Genomic DNA, 20,333 nt, shown 5'->3' with positions numbered 1-20,333 from the left:
GTGCCTGTGAAAGAATAAAGGAAAAAAAAAAAAGTCAAAAAACCCCCAAACCCCATGACTCAGGAACCTGGAGAGGCCCCTGGAGGCGACAGAAGCCAGGCCAGTGCGTGAAAGGCAGCCGCTGTCTGAGGTCAGGCGCGCCGAGCTTCGGAGCTGGAGGAGGGAGAGATCAGTGGACTCCCAGGACCCTGACCATGCCTCGGTCCACAGGGAGAAGTTAATTTGGCTCACAGTTCCGACTGCGGGGACATCAGGGGCCTGGGCCTGGCGTCTGGTCCACACTGGGGCGGCCTCGCGCGCCCTGACGCGGCGAGCACCAGCGGGACCTCTCCTCTCCTGGAGCCACTGATGCCACCAGGGCCCCTGCCTCTTGACCTCCCCTAACCGGCTCATGGCAAAGCCCCACCTCCAGCCACCCCGGTGCATGACGGACACCCCTAGGTGTCCACTCCCGGCCCTGCGGCCCCAGGTCAGACCACCCTCAGGCACAGCAGGACATGGTCCTGTCCGTGAGATGAATTCCTTCCTCCACAGGGACCTCCCAAGAAGCCACGGCCGGGCTGAGATGCAGGCAGACCTGCGGAAGGCTGAGCCCTGTGCAGGGGCAACTTGTGGGTTCTTCGGGTTCTGCCTGGGTGTGGCTGGAATTCGTGGGTCTCATCTGATGAGCAGTGGTGCTGCCAGCGTCTGGCCATGTGGTAGCACGCTGCTCATGGTCAGAGGCTTAGGTCCACGGACATGTCTTCAGTGGGCAGGCCATAAACCCTGACTAGAACTTCATCCCAAATCTAGGGACCTGCTCTGTGGTCCTCCACTGGGGCCTTGGACAGGCTGCAAGAGACCTGGATCTGCAAAGGGCTTACTGGAGCTCAGAGTGCTGTTCATGGAGCCTAAGAGCAGAAAGGCAAGTGACCTGGACCGTTCTGGGAAGCCCTGTCTTGTGCTTGCCCACTGAAAGCTGGCCTCTCAGCCACCCAGGAAAGGCTGGAAATGAGATGAACAATATATTGCTTCCAACCCAGTGACGCCTTACCAGGGTAAGGTGCCAACTCCAGTTGCCTGGACCTTTCAGGTCAGCCCCAAGAACACAGAGAGTTCTGATGTTGGGTGATTGTTCTCCAGCGTCTGACCCACGAGAACCTCTTCGAAGCAGCACAGTGTTCTACTCTTTGTCTTCCGGCAGTGAGGACTTCAGAGGCAACCCAGTGTCTGAGGGGCACACGCTCGGATGTGTGTCTCATGTCCGAACATCCGGAAGGTAGGAAGTCAAGCCAGCAACCTGGCGGGAGGAGCTGGAAGGGCGCTCCAGGCTACTGCGTGCCTTCCACGGGGCAGGTCCTGGGAGGCACTGGGGAAGTGAGGTCTCGCAGGCCAGAGGAGAGACGCCGAGGTGAGGGAGGTGCTCCCGCTCGCACAGGTCTCCCGCTGCCACGCATCAGATGTCACTCTTGGCCCCTGAGGTCTTCCCACCCTGAGTGCCTGATTCAGAAGACCACCTTGTCCTTGCTCCTCGTAAGCCCCTCCGATGTCCAACCAGCAAACCTCGCATAAGAGACTTATGAGAGACTTGGGGATACAGGTGTGCTGCCCGTGTCAGAGCGAAGGCCAGGACAACCGAAAACTAGATGCTGGAAATTCTGCTCCCAAATTCATGCTCTTTCTTAAGCAGAATAAGCTCTGGACCTACATTTGCAAGTCAAAAAGCATTCATTTGCAAACGGTGTTTTTGGTAAAAAAAAGACATCACCCCAAATTACTCATATTATTTATTGCAGCACCCAAGAATGCCTCAGCAACTTCAGTTAGTCTTTGCTTTTCTGAAAACATATGGACATCATAAGAGCCCGGGACCTGCAGCCAACTCCTTTTAGGGACGTCAATCCTTTCAGGGACGTCATGTCTGCACATGGGCTCGCCAGGTACCAGAGCAGGAAGACGCACAGATGCACGAGAAAGTAAGTCGGGGCGGGAAAAGGGGAGGTGCTGTGCTCACAGGCCACAGTAAAATTCAACAATTAGTCATCCTGAGAAGCAACTGGGACAAAATCAACAAAAATAAGAAATAAGAAACAAATTCTGGATTTTGGAAACCACTGCCCATTGTCAAAGAAGCAGAGGGTTTGATTGACATCAAGGAGGACAAGCAACACTCCTGGGTTGGCGGCCCGTGCTCCTGTGTTCCTGGCTGCCGGGTCCCGGGCAGGTGTGGTCCTGGGCGCGGCCTGGGCCAGGTCCTTCTCTGTCTTCCTCAGCCGGCTGGACACAGCTCTGCTGGGACTCGCACTCCTCCTGGGGCCGCCGCACCTGCACATCCAGTATCTGGGGCAGAAGGGGACACGGAGTTTCTGTCTCCAAAATCCCTGCTGCCGGCCGCTGGCCAGAGGCATGGGATCCGCCATCTCACTCATCCCTGCCCCCCATGGCTGCATCTCCTCCTCACTTCTTGAAACTTGTCACTTTGGTCCACCTTTGCTTGCAGCGAGGCCCTGGCCTCCTGTGTCCCTGAGGATCAGCGAGGAACAGAGACAGGCACCTGGGGACCTCGCCTGCCCAGCAGCTGCACTGGGCTCCTCTCGCCTCGAATTTCTCCTCTGCACTTCCTCAGTCTGCTTTCTACTCCAGGGCCGCCCTGACTGTGGCCACCCCTCTGCTCCCGCACACTCGGACTCCCTGAGGGACCCGTTCGCGTCCCCTCTTCTCCTTATCTCTCCTCTGGTCGGTTTGCTCCCTCTCCACACCACAAAGCCATGTCCAAAGCCCCTCTCCTGGAGCTTCAGCCCCAGCCCCTCCCAGAGCTCTGTTAGATCCCGCGGGCTCCGTGAGGCCTTCCCGGGTCACCACTCCCACGACCCCTCCCACAGCGGTCCCACGCTGGTCAGCATTGCCGCTGGCATACAGGCGGCATCGACAGGACTGGTGAACTGTCCTCCCCTGTCCACCTACGCCACCCCCTGGGCCCCATCTGCAAACTGATGACATCTCTGGCCCAGAGTCTGCTCTGAGCTCCACTCTGAAGTCAGCAGCTGGGCCTGGCCTTGTGCCCTCGGAGGTCCCGGGAGACTCCTGCCGACTTCCTGCCCACCTGTGCCCACTCTGCTCCTCTGCTGCTCAGGCTGGCCCTGAGTCCTCCCCTATACTTCTCTTTTCCTCGAACCCCATGTCCAGCCTGTCAGGGGGTCTGAAGACTTTATCCTGCTGCGCCTGGAGGTGTCCTGGCCCCTCCCTGCCTTGCAATGCTGCCCGCAGAACAAGCCCTCGAGAATGTGGGCCAGCTAATGTCACTCAAAACCTTCTGGTAGCTGTGCGTCCCCCTGAGGAGTAGTGAAGTGTCCCACTGGCCTGGCGGGCTTTGGCGTCCACTGTGCCACCCTCCCGGGCTCTGGCCTTGCTGAGAGCCTCAACATTTCTCTGAGGTAAGCTGCACAGGGACAGTGTCCTTGTTGCCGCTCTGTCCTGGAGCTTCAGCCCCCAGCTAAGCGCCAGGATCTCCCCTCGCCTCTCCCAGAGCTCTGTTAGATCCAGCAGGCTCCGTGAGGCCTTCCTGGATCACCACTCCCACGACCCCTGCCCACATCCTGCTGGATGTGTCTCTGTGGCACTCTACACTGTTGGCCACACCTGTGTCTTTATTTAGTGGTTTGCTGTCTGTCTCCATGAGTAGCTTGTGAATCCCACCCATCCTGCTTCGTTCACTCTGTCGTGCCTGCAACAGTGTGCAGCATGTAGTAAGTGCTCAATAATTGTTTGCTGAAGGAATAAAGGGAAGGGGTGGAGTAGAGAGGATTTCTGGCCTCATTGGCTGGGTCCACCACTCTTGTTTCTCTTCTGCAGAGAAAATTACTTAGCATCTGTATGTGTTTGTTTCTTTCCATATGCAAAAGAGGGTGACAATGTCCATTTTACCAAAATCTTTGGTCAGGATTGAATGGAATAAGGGATGTGGAGCGAGCTTTCCGTGTGGTGTCACATGAACATGAACGGGCCTTAACAGCACTGCAGGATCACAGCGGTTAGGTCCTCAGGTCCAGCCTGGCAGAACTGGCCGGCGGTCCCTCCGGGGGCCTCTCCAGGGCTTGCCCTCCGCACGGCTAGATGCATGCTTCCTGCTTTCTCTGAGGGTCAGGCATGGAGGTCGCTGATTATAAAGCTCATCAGGTATGATGCAGAGGTTTTTAGAGAACGTTACAATCATTCTACTCAATTCGTTATTTCCAGGAAGAATCAAGAAATATTCCACACACTAATAATTCTGAAACAAAAAAATTTGCAACTAAAATTGAAATCACCGAGTGACCTAGTTACGTAAGCTCGCCTTCCTGCCTCCACCTTGCTACCTTGCTCTGTGAAGCTGGGGAGCGAGGCCTGCGGCCGGGCGGCTCACCACACCAGCCCTGGGGAGAGAGCGGCCGGCTGGGCCCTGAGCAGCAGACACCGAGGGACAGCCGGCGCTTCAGCAGCCCACCTCTGCCCGCCCTGGCCTTGCCACCCAGGGAGGGGACCCTCAGATTTAAGAAATCCGAAACTGAAGGGAAGACCGCAGCCTGGCTGTGGAACAGAAGGCCCCTTCTTCACTGTAAGTGTCGTTTCCCTGGGATTCGGGAAATAACGTGGTCCTCCCACCTTTGCCTTTCGTGCTTTGAAGGCAGAGGGATATGGCGAGAGTGCATTTCTCCAGTCCTGCGTGAATGAGCACCTACTTATTCAGACTGCTTGGCTGTGCCAAGGAGCAGGGCAACAGGGGCTCCGGCCGGGCCTGCCGTGTGCCGGCTCTCCTCCAGAGGCCCCTGCCATTGGTGTCAAGTCCCAGAGCCGGGAGACCAGGTCACGCCCTCCAGGTGCGGCAGCGTGGATGCCAGTTGGCACTTGCTCCACGCCAGGTGGGCACCGACGGTGATCTTTAACACCCTGGTGACCCGACCTGGGCAGCCAGTGCTTGGCAAGGAACCCTGGGACATGGCCGGCAGTCTGGTAAGCCACAGCCACTACAGGGAGCCGCCATCTCCACGGACCATAACTATGAGGAAGGAGCAGATTCCGCCAGCCCAGTCTGAACACCAATGCCCTCGTCACCAGGGGCTCGCTGGGCAGCAGGACAAGGAGCTGGGTGGACCTAACAGGACTGAGACAGAGAGGAATGTGACCAGGAGAGGGAGGTGGGAAGAGCAGGCAGCCCTGCAGGCCAAGGGTCCATGTGTGCATCTTGCCACATGGAGAGCTAATAGGGAGAGAAGGGCCAGCCACAGGGACGGGTCTCCCTGGGAACATGGGTCCGTGCACCACTTGTGGGTCAGCTGAGGAGAACTCACGGGGCTGTAAGCCGTCGGAAGCAGGTCCTCTGTAACGTCGCCTCCCAAGCGAGAGTGACTAATGGGTGGTCATGGGTTCCCTGCGCTGGGACTGCCGCAGGTGTGTGTTCAGACACACGTCGCCCGGGGCCATGGCGGCCACCTTCGCCTCCCTTCCCCTCGGAGCACCTCGAGCCCTCCCTTACCTGGAAACCTGCTACCTCATAACGCCTCCTCTGAGGCCAAGTAAGAAAGAGGAAATGAACTGAGAAAGACGGCAGCTAAGATAGACACCAGCCCCGCCCGCCCGTGTCCCCCGGGGAGACCCTCAGGTGGCCGCCAGAGATGCCGCCTCCTGTGCTCGAACCGTTCTGATCAGGGGCGCTTGTCTGCTTTCTCAGCCCAGAGCTTTCGGGGCAGAGCGAGGAGCGGGGTGCTCCCACCGCGGGCAGGTGCTGTGGGAGCAGCACCCGGGGATGTGGGCTGCTGTCCAGGGCGCGAGGGACCCCTGGACAGACAGAGGCAGAGGCAGACAGTCCCCGTAGTCGAAGGCTCTCAGCAGGGACCCTGTGCTCTGCAGCAGATGAGAAGTGCACACGTCCAGCAGGCAGGCTGGACCTGCCGCGCTGGTGGGAGCTGACCAGGAGCTGACCTGTTTCAGTGAGATTCTCAGCCAGGCCTCCCATCTGAGCGTTCCAGGTGTCCATGCAGCCGATTCCGCAATGGTTCCCTAGGAACAGGCTCCTGAGGGCAGAGGTCACCAGGCCTCGCTGCGTTAGCGTGGGCACTCCGCCAGGTGTCCAGGGCCTCACTCAGCTCAGAGAGGGCGGTGCCAGGGATTCTGAAATCTGAAGGGGGTGTCACGCCAGAGGGGACCGGGCGTCCGTGGGGCAGGTCGATTCCTTCCTAAACGTTTCTGTTTGGGGGTGGGCAGTGGGTAGGTGGAAAAGGAGGGGGGGGAGCAAAGGAAGAAAGCAGTGCAGGGAGGGGTCACGGGACAAGCCAAGGAGGAGTCTGGGGACGTGCCGCCAGCCACGCCCCGGGCAGTCCTGGACGTGCTGGATGAAACCTTATCGCAGCAGACAGCCCAGCTGCTTTGCGGGGACCCCCAGTCCCCACACGGGAAATCCGGGTCTCTGCGTGGGCGGCTCCTGGGCCGTGGCTGCATTTCCTGCCAGCCTTTCTCTGAGGGGGCTCCCTGTCACCAGGGCCTCATCCTCGCTTCCCCTGCCCCCTCCCATGCCTCACTGTCCCCAAAGCTGAAACTCAGGGTCCGTGGAGGTGCCGCACTTGAGTGACACTGCACTTAGCAAGGTGTTCTGGATCCTTCCTGCCCAGGGCGTCTGGCCGGTAGGTGGTGCGCTGCAGGCCTCGACCCCCACCCAGGCCTGGACCTCAGGCAGAGGCAGTCAGAGGCTTGTCCCAAGAGGGTGCAAGGACCTCAGTCCACAGGTCCACTGCAGGTGGGCTGCCGGGGCGACTTCCGCCCCACCTGGCGCAGGTACCCGACCACATCAGCGCGCTGCCACGCTGTCGTCACCCGGGCCCGTAGCTTTTCCACTTCTGCACCCTCTGTGACTCCCAGGGGCCTTTCCCAGCAGGCAGGGTGGAAGGGGAGGCCTGAACGTCAATCGCTAGGCAGGCCTCCGCGGAGGGGTTCAGGCCCGTCTCCCTGTGGGTTTATCCAGCACCAGCATAGCCTGAGCTTGGGCCGACCCGAGGACGTGGGGCCTCCAGCTTCTTCCTGACAGGAGGCTGACATTCTTGTGAATCTAGAAGTCTCTCTCTCCGTGTGTGTGACTGAATGAGTAACTGCTAAGTCATTTCCTTTGCTCTTTTTGTTGGTTTTAGTCTCTTCTGAATCTGTGAAGGAGGCTGAAATGTCTTCTGTAGCCCTGTCCACATCCACGGCCGAACCCTGGCTTCCATGGGCTCTGCCGGGGTCTGTGCCCCGAGCGTGGGCCGCCGGAGGATGCGGTGGCTCCCGGCGCCCTTTGCTGTCTGTCTCGATTGGGCAGAACAGGAGAGGAGGCCTCGGTCACCCCCGGTCTGTGAACCACCCTGCTCTGGGCAGTCAGTGGAGCCCTGGCAGCCTGGTCAGGTGGCTTTTCAGATGTTGTTTTATCTTGTAGTTGTAAATGGACACAGAACCTTTACTTTATGTATTGATTTTTATGTGGCACCGAGGATCGAGCCCAGTGCCCCACACGTGCCAGGCAAGTACACTACCGCGGAGCCACCAGCCCGCTCTGGTCATGTGACTTTCTAAAGTCAGCGTGAGGAAAACCAGTCCACCGGGTCTGGTTCTAGAGCTCCAGAGCTCCTTCGTGGACCTGCCCCCTTCTCCCCGCGTCCCGGCAGAGGCCCTGCCCAGCAGTTCAGCATCCTTCCTGCCGTTTCCGGGCTCTGGCTTGAAGCAGAAGAGCATGTTCCCTGTTCTTGGAACGGACCCTGAAGTTGTGGTTGGGAGCCCCAGGCCAGGAGCAGCCCTCAGGAGGCGGCGAGGCTGCTGCCAGCCGTGGCCTCAGCGGCCTTTCGCGCCTTACCTGGTCTGGAAGCCCTGTGCCATGCAACCCGCAGCCTCAGTGAGCACAAGGACACAGAGCTACAGTGGCACCTTCCGTCCACACCCCTGGAAACACCGCCAGCACCTGGGTGTCCGTTCCCAGGCCGTGTTCTAGGCGTGGCTCGTCGGCCTCTACTGTCATTTGTAGTGCGGTGAGAACAGGCTGTGTTTAGGATGGTGCGGTCAGAGGTGGAAGTTCAAGCCGGGGACCTCAGGGGGCTCCTGCTCACTCGAGAGTCAGGAAGCTGCCTGACCTCCTACGCCAGGCACAAAGACAAGCCCTGCTGTGGTCAGGTTCACATTTACCATGGCAGCTGTGACCAGCGGGACCCGACGGGCAGTGCCATCCTCGTTCCCGGACTGACCCAGGCCGTGGTCAAGGGCTTGTCCAGCATGCACGAGGCCCTGGGCTCGATCCCCAGCAACACAGAAGATCAGAGAGAGTGGCCGGATGCTGCCAAGGGCTGCGGACCCCGGGGCTCCTTCTGCGTCCACCTGTGGCCTCCGAGGGCCGGCCCTCTGCACACGTGCCCCTCTGTCTCCTCCAGGCCCGTGTCCTTGATCAGACTCACCTTCTGGGGGAGGTGCTTCCCTCGGGCAGGCAGGCAGTGGAGGCTCTCGGGCTCCGACCGCCGCCACGGCCAGTGAGGCAGGTCAGCATGAGGAGTGCGTCCTCCAGACTGGGTGGTGGGTGACCCTCTGTTGTCCAGCCAGTCCGAGCCTTCCACTGGGGCCCCCTGAGCCCAGGCGTCCCTCACCCTGCTGGCGGCCTCAACACCCCAGCAGCCGTCCTGCTTGGTCTCCAGCCCGTCTCGTTTCTGGGGCCCCGTCTCCCTGTGCCCAGTGTGCCCTCACCCTCGAGGGCCAGGGCGCTCGTCCCATCCTCCACCCGCCCCTCTGTGAGGCCAGAGAGTCGACCTCGCCACCAGTCCAGGACCAGCCGGCTCCAGCCTGAAGTTTCCGCACCCCTGGCAAAGCGGGAGGCTGGCTGCCTGATCTGGCGTCCTGACGGGCCTCAGAGAAGTGTCCACCCGGTCAGGGGCGAGTCCTGCTGCCCGCTCTGGGTTGTGGCTGTCCATCAGAGTCCAGGGTCCCTCCAGCTGTGCCTGAGGTGAAACAGTCTCCAGTTGGAAAAACAGAACTCTAGGTGCCTGAGAGGTAGGGTTAGTGTGCAGTCGCTGTTCTCCGGGCTCTGTGCCCCCTCCTCCATGACCCCCGTCTCTGTCCACAGGCTCTTGTCCCTGTGCTCCTCCTCTCTGTGCCACCATCCTCCACTTCTCTGTGCCTCCACCCTCCTCCTCTCTGTGCCTCCGTCCTCCATAGTCTGTGCCTCCATTTCCATGGTCTTGGTCTCTCCTCCTCCATTCTCCACCTCTGTGTGTCCGTCCTCCACAGCTGCAGCTGGAGCCCCCTGGTTCGGGGAGCCGTGTGGGGGTGGGAGTGTCGCTCTCGCCCTGGGGGTAGTGAAATGTGGCTTTTCCTCTTCTGTTGTCCTCCTCAGCTCTATGCTCTTTTTTGGGGGTCTGCAAATTTTGGGAACCTTCCCAGTGGTGGGGTCTCCTCAGCATGGTCTTCTTGCCCCTGCAGTACAGCTTTCCCTGGACATTCACACCAAGAGTGTGTCCTCAAGGGCCAGGTGTGCCCGAGCAGCTCCCTGCTGGGTCGCTTCCACCCTCACCTTCTCTGTGCTGCAGGTTTTTCTTTAAAGCCTGTCCCTTTGCCTTCTCTCGTGACCCTGCATTGGCTTTTGAGGGACCTGTCCTAATAGCCATCCTTATCTGTCCCCGTCCCTAACTTTGATGGGTCCATCAGCTCCTGGGCTGGTCCACCTGCCCCTCTCTGGGACACAGAAATGGTAATGAACCCAAAGCTGCCACTGAGCCTCGGGCTGTGTGAGTGGGTGCTCCGTGCCTCTCTGATCCTCATGTTGATCCTTTGTGAACGCGTCCTTTCTCTGTCCATGTGACAGCGACATCTGGGAATGACCTCGGCAAGAAAGAGGGGCTGTGTGACCCTGGAATGACGTCGAGGGAGCCTAAGAATCTCTGGGCTCAGGGAGAAGTAGGTCAGGAGCTAAGCCAGTTCCCAGTGCTGGTTCCCTGTTTCTGTCCAGTCGGGCGGTCCGGCGCCATCCCGATCCGCCCTCCTCCCGCTCCTCACTGGCTTTTTGAACTGTCTGCCAAACGCCACTTCTTCAAGCTCACCCCAGGGACGCTGGACTCTGGGGTCAGTGGACGCGGCTTGGGCCTGGGCCCTTCCAGTTGCCAGGACGTGAAGAACCTGCCACATTTCTCCAACTTCCAGTCTTCCCGCTGTGACCTGGGGGCACGGTGACGACCCCGAGCTGATGACCCTGGGTGAGGGTCAATGGGCAGAGTGGCGGAAAGGCGGGCCCAGGCCAGGCGCCCGGCACCAGGCCCCTCCCGCCGCCCGGCCTCCCCGCAGACGCCCACCTCCAAGTGGCCTTGCGGCCGAGCCAGCTCCTGGCGGCTCTCCCGGCCCTCACTGGCCTGGCTCAGCCGTCATGGAGCCTCCCTGGCACCCACTTGCCCTGCTCCTGGTCCCCATCGTCCCCACCCTCCCCAGCAGGTCTGAGTCACCTTCCCAGCAGCACAGCTCCACCCGTCCTTGTCACCAGGCCACCTCGGGGCTCCCAGCACCCGCTAGGCCGTGTCCTCAAAGGTCCATGGCTCACCGCCACCGCTCACGCAAGCATGCAGTCGCACACGTGTCAGTGCGTGTCTCTGTATGTCAGTGTGTGTCAGTGTGTGTGTCAGTGTGTGTCAGTGTGTGTCTCTGTGTGTGTCAGTGTGAGTCTATGTGTCAGTGTGTCTGTGTGTCAGTGTGTGTGTCAGTGTGTCAGTGTGTGTCAGTGTCTGTGTCAGTGTGTCAGTGTGTGTCTATGTGTGTCAGTGTGTGTGTCAGTATGTGTCTCTGTGTGTGTCACTGTGTATCAGTGTGTGTGTGTGTCAGTGTGTGTCTATGTGTGTCAGTGTGTGTCAGTGTGAGTCTGTGTCAGTGTGTGTCAGTGTGTCAGTGTGTCTATGTGTGTCAGTGTGTGTGTCAGTGTGTGTCTCTGTGTGTGTCAGAGTGTTAGTGTGTGTCAGTGTGTGTCAGTGTGTGTGTGTGTGTCAGTGTGTCAGTGTGTGTCAGTGTGAGTCTGTGTGTGTCCTGGCTCCCTTGGGGAGGGCGTGCCTGTTTTCAGGAACGAAGGCAGGATTTGTTTTGCTTGTCGTGCTCTCACCTTGTCTGGGTTGCTTCAGAAGCTGAGTGCCTGAGGCAGGCTGGGGTCAGCCCGCCCCTCAGAGCCTGGAGCTTCCTGCTGCAACCGACTGGCCTCGTGCTGGGACTGACCCAGTTGGAAGCTGGCAGGCGCTTGCTCGGGTCCCTCCTGCACCACAGAGGTTGGCTGGGAGCAAAGTCCTTCCAAGGCCTCCCTGGGCCATTGGCCCTTCACGCCCAGCAGCTGTGCACAGGCTGAGGCCTGGGGGCTCGGAGAGGACTCTGGCTGTGGCCTCCACAGGGCTGGAGGGCGGATGGCAAGCCCCGGAGGCTGCCAGGACTACGACCTGGCTCAGAGGCAGCGGCCCTTTCTGCTCACCCAGCAAGTCAGCAAGGCCAGCGCAGGCGCCAGAGCGGGCATTCGACAACTCCCGCCCCTGCGCCCTGGGAGGGAAGGGACTGGGCGAAGCTCCCTCAAGACCGTCACGAGCAGTCACAGCCTCATGAGGGCACAGGTGTCCAGGGCCAGCAGTCCCACCTGCCAGGGTGTGGCAGTCCAGCGTACCCGCACGGCCCGACTCCAGTCCTTCCAGAGACACTTCCCGCCCTGCACAGCGGGTGGCAGGTGGAGGGTGGTCGGGCAGCAGGGCCCCGGCCCTGGACTGCTGGCGTCTGCTCTGACAGTCTCACTCCTCAGGGTGCCAGCCGTCTCTGGCAATCGTCACGAAGTCGAACACAGTGGCACCCCTGGAGCGGCACAGACAGTGCGGCCCTGTGGGCAGAGGACAGTGGCCCCGACAGTTTCAGATCATTTGTTCTGCGTGCATCCCGCTTCCTCAGGACCTCCGACTTCTTTAAACCCCTCCCCACCCCTCCAGGGAGCCCTCTGCCTTTCTGCATGGCTGAGGACCGCGCTTGACCCCCGCTTCCCAGGGCCTTTGGTGAGGGAGCTGTCTGTCCCCTGGTGCAGCCCTGGTGGCCTGCTCGCCGTGCCCAGGCCCAGGCGTGGCCTGGAGTGTCTCCACTTGCCTCTTAGAGCTCTTCCCATGGCTGCCGTCCGTTCCCAGCCGCCCCAGCCTTTGCCCTGAGTCAGCTGGTCACCTCTCAGTCGGGCTTTTGGGCTGCAGGGTTGTCTGTGCGGAGTGTCTAACTGAAAACTGTGCTTCTTGCTTTTCATGTCCTCCCAGAACCTAAGCAAACGTGAGGAGGTTAGTGGGATCTGAGTGGACATTCTGCGTGGCATGTCCTAGCGCGGGGGAGCAAGGGGCACCTGTGCTTCCTGGTGGGGCAGAGATCAGATGTGCAGGCAGCCGTGCTGGGCAGGGCCTGGGGGTGGGGACAGCAGGTCCAGGTCCTCTGGGCTTCCTGCCCCCACCAGAGCCATGGAGGAGGATGGAGGGGCCTTCCCGTTGTCCCCATCAACTTGTGGCCCAGCTGTGGCATGGCCTTCTTTTCAGGGAAGTGAGTGGGGCCTCCTCTGCCTGCCGCCCCTCTGCTTCCCTTGGCACGCCTGATTTCTGCTTGATGTTCCTTCTTGGGCCTCAGAAAAGCCAACTTGGACTTCTTCTCAGTTCAGTCAGGTGACTTCGAAGGTTTGCTCGATGCTGACTAAGGCCGTTGCAGGGGAGCAAGGGGACAGTGGGCAGGAAAGACAGTTGGATCAGGCCCACATCCCTAGACGCCCACGTGGCTGCTTCTTCCTCACCAGGCGTCCAGGCTACCCAGCACAGCCCTTCCAGCAGCCTCACCTCCAGCGAGGGGCAGGCGCCTTAGCCGCCGCAGGGGAGGCTCCCAGCTGTCCTCTCGCCTGGTGGCCAGGTGAGGGAGGGAGAGTGTCCTCCTGCAGAAGAGGAGAACACACTGGGCTCAGGGAGGAGAGACTGCTCAAGGGGATGGACAGGGCGACCACGGGGCCCACCACGCCCTCAAATGCAGCAGGGCTCTTCCTGCGTCAGGCAAATAGCCGGCAGATGGTCTTTGGAAGGAAGCTGGGAGTGGCCAGGGCCAGCTGGACAGAGGTCCCTGTAGTAGGAGTCCCTAGGGGAAGCTGTGGAGCGCTGTTCCCCTGCTTTGGTGGACTTCAGCCTTGGGGACAGGGTGCAGGGTGCAGGGGGAGGCCCAAGCTGAAGTGCCACAGCGCAGCCGAGCCGGTGGTGGTGGCAGAGGTGCGCTGGCTGGAGAGCGAGAGGGAGGCCCTGCTCTGCCTCCTGCTTGGGACTTGCAGCACTCCTGAGACAGGCTCGCGGCCTGCAGCTCTTTCTCGATGCTCTAAAGTGCCTGCAACCGAAAATGGGTTTCCTAAGTCAGTCCGCATCGGTGGCTTCCCTGGATACGTCTCCGTCTGCCACCTTGTGAGGATCAGGTGCCCAGCGCGTAGGGATTCGTGGGCTTGGTCCCAACCTGGCTGCAGGTTGTGGAGACAGCTCTCCTCCAGCTCTGCCTCAACGGCTTCTCCTGCTCTCACCTCCTGTCCTCCACACACCGAGGAAGCGGCCACACTGGCGTCGATCCTCAGGGGGAGACTGGCCTGCAGGACGTCAGCAGTCTCCCTGGAGCCGACGGCTCTCGGGATGGAGCGGAACACAGCCCAGGCTGCAGAGCCGGTCCACTGCCCACTCACACACTTCCACATCCTCCTAGGCAGCTGCCAAGGCGTCCTTGCCCCCAGGAGACCAGCGCAAGCGCGTCACCACCGTGGCGAGCAGCCCGACGACTCTCTTCTCCACTGGGCCGCATGCTCTCTTCCACTGCACTGAGGGTTTGTCTTCGATTCCAAGAAGTCAGGTGACTGTTCTTTTTGTGATTCTCTTAAAACCTACGGGATGCACATGGTTAACCATTTGCATCTGGGCAGATAGGCGTTGCTGTTAAATAGGAAGTGGTAATTCAGCAACTTTCCTTTGGAGAGTCTAGTGTCTCACCGTGCTTTTCTTAATGAACACTGGAAACTGCATCTGTTGGAGGATGGTCCTCACACTGGCGGCCTGGGGCCTGGGCTGCTGCCCCTGAGGAGTGCAGCCAGCCACCCACTCTGGATCTCAGTGCTTCCTGAGGTGAGCATGCCCGTGTCCCGCTACTGTCCTTCGGAACCTTCCAAGCTTCTTGGACATGGCAGCCACGACAGGCACATTAGATAGGAGCGGTTTTCCTTCTGGACATGGTGAGATGGCCATGCTTACATCTCAGGAGACATTTCACTGTCCTGAGGGCACTGTCCTGTGGTCTTGGAGAGGAGTGTGTTTTACAGAAGCCACTCTTCCTCCAAGGGCACAGTGGTTGATTTCACTGTCACCACCTCACACCGGAGCTCGGGTGATGGTTTGGGCGCTGCTTCTTCACACAGGAGGTGTCTGCAGGGCTTCGTCTGCAGACACGCCTTTCTGTCTTCTCGTTCTTGGTTTGCCATGCTGGGGGTGAACCCAGGGCCCTGCGCTTCGTAAGCAAGGGCTCTCACATTCAGCTCCAGCCTCATTCCTAGAAAAGCAATTACTTGTAAACCAAGTGCTCATCAAAGGTCTTGAGACGCTAACATTCAGCTAAGACGTCTTTGGGGGGTAGTGAGGATTCAGGCTGTGCAAGACGCTGGGTGGAACCGTGGCGACCTGAGGTGGGGTCAGCAGGAGCTAGCAGGACAGCTCTGCCCACCACCTGGGCTGAGCCTCCAGGAGCGTCAGTGTGATGTGGGCAGATCTCTGATGCCCACGCCACGGTGGTGGAGCCAACCTCTCTGACCAGATAAGAGCTCACAGACAGCGAGGCTGCAGGGGCCCCTCCAGAGACAAGGAGGGCAGAAAGTAGACCTGAACAGAAATCGTGGAGACCGCACTGGGAAGAAAGTGCAAAATGTGATGTTGAAGGTGAAGCTATTCTTGAATGGTAAACAAATCACTGGAAAAAACCTTCTGGCTTCTCTTAACCACCCCCATTGAAAAGCAGAAGGAAGCTGACCCAGACTTTCAGCTCCACTGATGTTTATAAAAAGTGTAACAAACTGGCACATTAGTGGTCCAAATAAATCTAGAACATTCATTTATTGAACACCTTCATTGTAATAAAAAATTCTGATATCAGTAAGCAGTTTTAAAGTAAGTAAATCATTTTTACCTCCATGACTTCACCAAGAGCTGGTGGAGACAGAGTGAATCAGATGATGCGTAAGAGGCAGGGGTGGGAAGCACCGCCATTGCAGTCTCAGGAACTGCAGGCTTTCCCTTGATAGCATGTGCCATTGCCTTTGAGTTTTTATGAGGTTAAAGAGGTAATAGATGTTAAGTAGTGATCTTAATACTCAGCAGAGGGGACCCGAATTTGTAACATATGCATGAGCACACATATATACATGCACCCGTACATTTATGCACACATTCACTTGTACACCCAAACACCATGCACACACACCTACCCATGCATGCACACACATATACACACATACATACATATGCATATACCTGTGCATACATCCATGCATATACACACCTGCCAACGCATACACAAACATGCACACACATGCATGCAACCCACTTGCATATATACACACTCATGCATACACAATGCATATACACACAGAGGCATGCATGCACACACAGGCACATGCATATGCATACACATCTCTACACATATACACATAAATTTCCATGTACAAAGTCATGCATACACACACACCCAGTCACAAACATGCACACGTAGACACATGTACACACACACCCCTGAACGTGTGCTTCTCATAGTTTTTCTCCTGGTCTTACAGAGCCATCTCACTATTTATGAAAGAAAGCACAACCTTAAAATCCTCTGATTTGATTTAAAGAGCTGTTAAATTTGTAGCTAAGTGTTTTTTCCCATTATTTAGGGAATATTTTCTTAGTTTCTGCAATCAAGCCCACCTACTTTTTATTTTAGTTGTAGATGGATAGGATGCCTTTATCTGTTTATTTCATTTGGTGCCAAGGATGGATCCCAGTGCCTCGCACACACTAGGCAAGCGCTCTGCCACTGAGCTACAGCCCCAGCCCCTAACTCTTGTTCTTAAGTTGAAAGTTCAGCACGTTCTCATAAGTATTCCTGTGTTTTCCCTGTTTCGTTTTCCTGGGTGGGGCAGTCGGGCAGTGGAAGCTGGCCTCCCTGCCTCCGCCCTTTCAGTCACCACTCTAGGAGGGTACTCCCCCTGCGTCCCACTCACTTCTGGTCCCAGCTCCGAGCCGACTTGTCATCAATGCTCAGCTAACACACCTGCTAGGTCCTCACGGCTGCTTTTAAGCCTGGTGTCTTCTTAGGGTCTGTCTCTTGGGAGTGACCTAGTCCATCAGCCGGTATTCTTGAGACACTTCCCTCTGCACGTTGAGCCCAGGCTGCACAGAAGCTTTTCCTGTGACTCCATCAGCTCTGCCATTCTTGTTTCCTCAGGTAGGTTACGGGCCATGTTTCCCTGTTTCTTTAAATGTCTGGGAATTTCTGTTTGGTCGCCTGGCGTTGGAGGTCATCACCGAGGGCTGGCTTTCATTGCACCTCTCTCAGTGCTCCTGGGCTTGCTCTAGAATGGAGGTGTTCTCTGGGCCCGAGGGGTCCATCGGGAGCCCTGCGCGGGCTTGGTCCTGCCCAGAGCAGGTCCGGGGCAGCATTGCTGGCTCCACACCCAGGGCCTGCCCCTCAGAGGTGCTGTGCGGCTCCAGGAGGCAGGAGGGTAGCCCTCCGGCCAGTGGGGAGCGTCCCGGCTGCGGGGCAAGTTTGCCCACTGCTTGGGGAGGCGCTCTCTCCTGCAGACGCCTCCGCCACCCGGCCTTCTCTGCACGGCTCCTTCCTCAGGCCAGCAAGGCTGCTGTTCTCCTCCAGGGTCTTCCCCACTCTCCGGGGGTCTGGCGGAGCACGCATCGCTCCTCACGCCACTGTCCTTCCCTGCTGCTGCCAGGGGCCGTGGCCAGTGGTGCCCAGGGCCACTCTCTGAGGGCTTTTCTAACTGCGGAGTACAGTGCCTGCATCTGTCCCTGCTGACCCCGAAGCTGCGAGTGGCGCTCTGGTTGTTTAACCAGAGGCTCTCGGATGGGGTCCTGGCGCTTCTGCCACACTCCTCCTGTGGGCTGCGCACTCAGCGCTCCCTGCTCACAGGCCACTGTCCAAGGCAGGGGCCCTGCGGCTCCCTCTGTCTCCACCCCCAGCAGCCTCGGGCTCCGAGGCAGGACTCGGGGAGTCCCAAACGCAGCACAAGAACCGAGGTCCACAACTGTGCCCAGGACCTCGCTCGGGCTGGCCTGTGCATGCTGCCATCCCCCATGCTGGGTGTCCCCAGGGATGGCAGGCAAGGCAGATGGTGCAGCGGGGGCACCACAGGCAGGCACAGGAGATAGAGGGAGGAGGGAGCAGGCCGGCTTGAGGGCCAGCGGGCAGTGATGGACCTTATTGGGTGAGGAGGGGCAGTCAGGGAAGTAGAGAGAGAAGCGGGGCAGATGGCGTTTGGCGCATGCCTGCCCTTCTCCAAGGGCCCAGACCAGAGCTCCTCCCCCAGCCTCACCTTCCTTCCTGCACTGGATTTCGGACCACGTGACGCATCTGCCTGGCAGACCAGTGCTGGCCGACGGGGCATCCCCTGGGAGGTCTGCTGTGGGAATGGTGTCCCCCGGCCACCCCTTTCCAGCCCACGTCTTCCCAGTGTGTTTCGAGGAAGACCCTGGAATTCACAACTCGAGAGATTCTTCCTGAAGCTCTCACAGGCTCGTGTGGCTGATGACCGATGAGTGCAGTGAAGTCCGGGACTGTGACCCGCAAGTGCCTACACATTCTCAGGGATTGCCTTCAGTAGAGTCTCCTCCTATGTAGTTACATCGAATTTTGTCTGAAGATTTTTGTGGCAGATTAAAAACTGTGGGTTTTCTGCTGTTGCCCTTCCTTGTCCTAAGGTCAGGACGAGCAAATGACAGCCCTGGTCAGCCTCATGCGGTCAGCTTATGTCATCTGAAGCTGCCTGCAAGCCTCAGTGGCAGATTGAGGTCAGGACCCTGAGGCCTCACCCCTGCAAAGCCTTAAGCATTTGCTGCATGGCCCCTGCAGGGCCTGGGGCCCACTCTGCGTGGGTGCTGTTGGGTAAACCGCCTGCCCACGCCAGGGCCCTGGTCCGCCTGGGGCCCACTCTGCGTGGGTGCTGTTGGGTAAACAGCCTGCCCGAGCTGGGGCCCTGGTCCGCTGGCTCCAGAACTCTGCACTAACTGCCTGCCTTTTGCCTCCCTAGTTTCCCTCTGCCCTCCTGCTGCCCTGCTGGCCGCCAGCTCTGCTGCGTGTCCACCTCCCTTCTGACACCAAGCCGGTGTCTTCCGTCCTGATCAAGGCGGCCACCACCATGGGTGAGGTGAGAGCCCGCTTCTCTCTGGGGGGAGCGTGGTGTGGTTAATGGTGGCTGCCTGGACTCGTGGCACCGCTGTCTCTGTTCACCCGCAGGAGCTGGTGAATTCCACCGACAGTTACTACGGAACCGACGACTACCCCGAGCTGCCCGAGGACCCGGGGGCCCTGCTGTGCTCCCTGCAGGAGGTCCGGCAGTTCTCCAGGGTCTTCGTGCCCGTCGCTTACTCCCTGATCTCCGTCTTTGGCCTGCTGGGCAACACGCTGGTGGTGCTCACCTTCGCCTTCTACAAGAAGGCCAAGTCCATGACGGACGTCTATCTGCTGAACATGGCCATCGCGGACATTCTCTTCGTCCTCACCCTTCCCTTCTGGGCCGTCACTCACGCTTCCAACGCCTGGCTGTTCAGCAATGCCATGTGCAAGCTGATGAAAGGCATCTACGCCGTCAACTTCAACTGCGGGATGCTGCTCCTGGCCTGCATCAGCATGGACCGGTACATCGCCATCGTCCAGGCCACCAAGTCCTTCCGGCTCCGCTCCAGAACACTGGCGCACAGTAAAGTCATCTGCCTGGTCGTGTGGGTGGTGTCGCTGGTCATCTCCAGCTCCACCTTCACCTTCAACCAGAAGTACAGCACACAGGGCAGGGACGTCTGCGAGCCCAAGTACCAGTCGGTGTCCGAGCCGCTCAGGTGGAAGCTGCTGGTGCTGGGGCTGGAGCTACTGTTCGGCTTCTTCGTCCCACTGCTGTTCATGGTCTTCTGCTACCTGCTCATCGTCCGGACCTTGGTGCAGGCGCAGAATTCCAGACGGCACAGGGCCATCCGCGTCATCATCGCCGTGGTTCTCGTCTTCTTGGCTTGCCAGATCCCACACAACATCGTGCTTCTCGTGACCGCCGCCCGGATGGGCAGAACCGACCGGACCTGCGACGGCCAGAAGCTCATGGGCTACGCCAGGAACGTCACGGAGGTGCTGGCCTTCCTGCACTGCTGCCTCAACCCGGTGCTGTACGCCTTCGTGGGCCAGAAGTTCAGGAGCTACTTCCTGAAGATCGTGAAGGACTTGTGGTGCGTGAGGAGGAGGCCCACGTCCGCGGGCTCCTGCGCCAGGATGTCCTCAGAGACCTTCGCCTCCAGGCAGACCAGCGAGACCGTGGAGGACAACGGCTCCTCCTTCACCATGTGACTGTGGCCCGCGGGAGACCCGCCTGCCGACCTCCTGAGGAAGCAGACCCAGGGCCCAGACACGCGGTAGCATGCCAGCTGACCCCGCCAGGTGGGCCGTGCGCTGCGCTCCTGGGCCCTGTCCGGGCGCTCCCGGCCTGTCCCTCTGCAGCAGCTTCCCCACTCGCTCGACAGAGGGCCCGGGGTTCTGGAGTCTCGCGGGGCTGGGCTTCCACAAACGGGCCTTGGAATGTTGAAGTGACTTGTTTGCGAATATGAACATTTTCAGAGATACTCATGGAGCGACCATGGATCCCGGTGTCTCCTGGTTGTGGCGCAAGATGATGGCTTGTCTGCAAAGCCAGCGGGAGCCCTCCTGCAGCCCGCTGCAGGGAGACACCTGGGCACTTCTTCATCCCGATGCTTTCTGTTGCTGATCGTCAGCAGCCAGCTCTTCTATCTCATTTCCCTCGGATTCACTCAGGAAAAGCCAGGAATCAAACTGTGGAAGAAAGAGAAGCCATAGCACCACCTGGGAGACTGAGCAGGTGCCAGTGCGACTATGCCCGGACACAGGGCAGCGGGCTGGCAGGCCACGTCACACACTCTAACCCCGAGACGCTGTTCTCTGTGATGGACTTGCCTCGTAAGGGTCTGAGGCCCAGTCTGTGAAGATGGTCTCCGTGTGTCTTACAAATAGTTAGCTCTGGCCTTCACTTGGTTGCAGCGTGCAGAGGAGATAAGTGTTGGATAAATTGTAAT

At 59.1% G+C, this 20,333-nt stretch overlaps 1 protein-coding gene across 4 annotated transcripts; it reads left to right on the top strand.

The window, feature by feature from the left end:
- The first annotated feature begins 4,485 nt into the window (after window positions 1–4,485).
- Window positions 4,486–19,740, top strand: CCR6 (C-C motif chemokine receptor 6). Of its 4 annotated transcripts, none has more exons than XM_079148973.1 (3): window positions 4,492–4,573; window positions 18,293–18,409; window positions 18,499–19,740. In XM_079148973.1, the coding sequence occupies exons 2-3, from the start codon at window positions 18,401–18,403 to the stop codon at window positions 19,591–19,593; spliced, it is 1,104 nt and encodes a 367-aa protein (XP_079005099.1). In that variant the 5' UTR covers window positions 4,492–4,573; window positions 18,293–18,400; the 3' UTR covers window positions 19,594–19,740. The 4 variants fall into 4 exon arrangements, with proteins under 4 accessions (XP_079005097.1, XP_079005099.1, XP_079005098.1 ...); XM_079148972.1 differs by lacking the exon at window positions 4,492–4,573 and adding an exon at window positions 13,928–14,126; XM_079148971.1 differs by having other exon boundaries at window positions 4,486–4,573; window positions 18,293–19,740.
- Window positions 19,741–20,333: the final 593 nt, after the last annotated feature.

Source organism: Sciurus vulgaris, assembly GCF_902686455.1.
Source record: "Sciurus vulgaris genome assembly, chromosome: 7".
Lineage (NCBI taxonomy): Eukaryota > Metazoa > Chordata > Mammalia > Rodentia > Sciuridae > Sciurus > Sciurus vulgaris.
The sequence above is the reverse complement of the archived record's forward strand: the minus strand, read 5'-3'. Positions and strand labels throughout refer to the sequence as shown.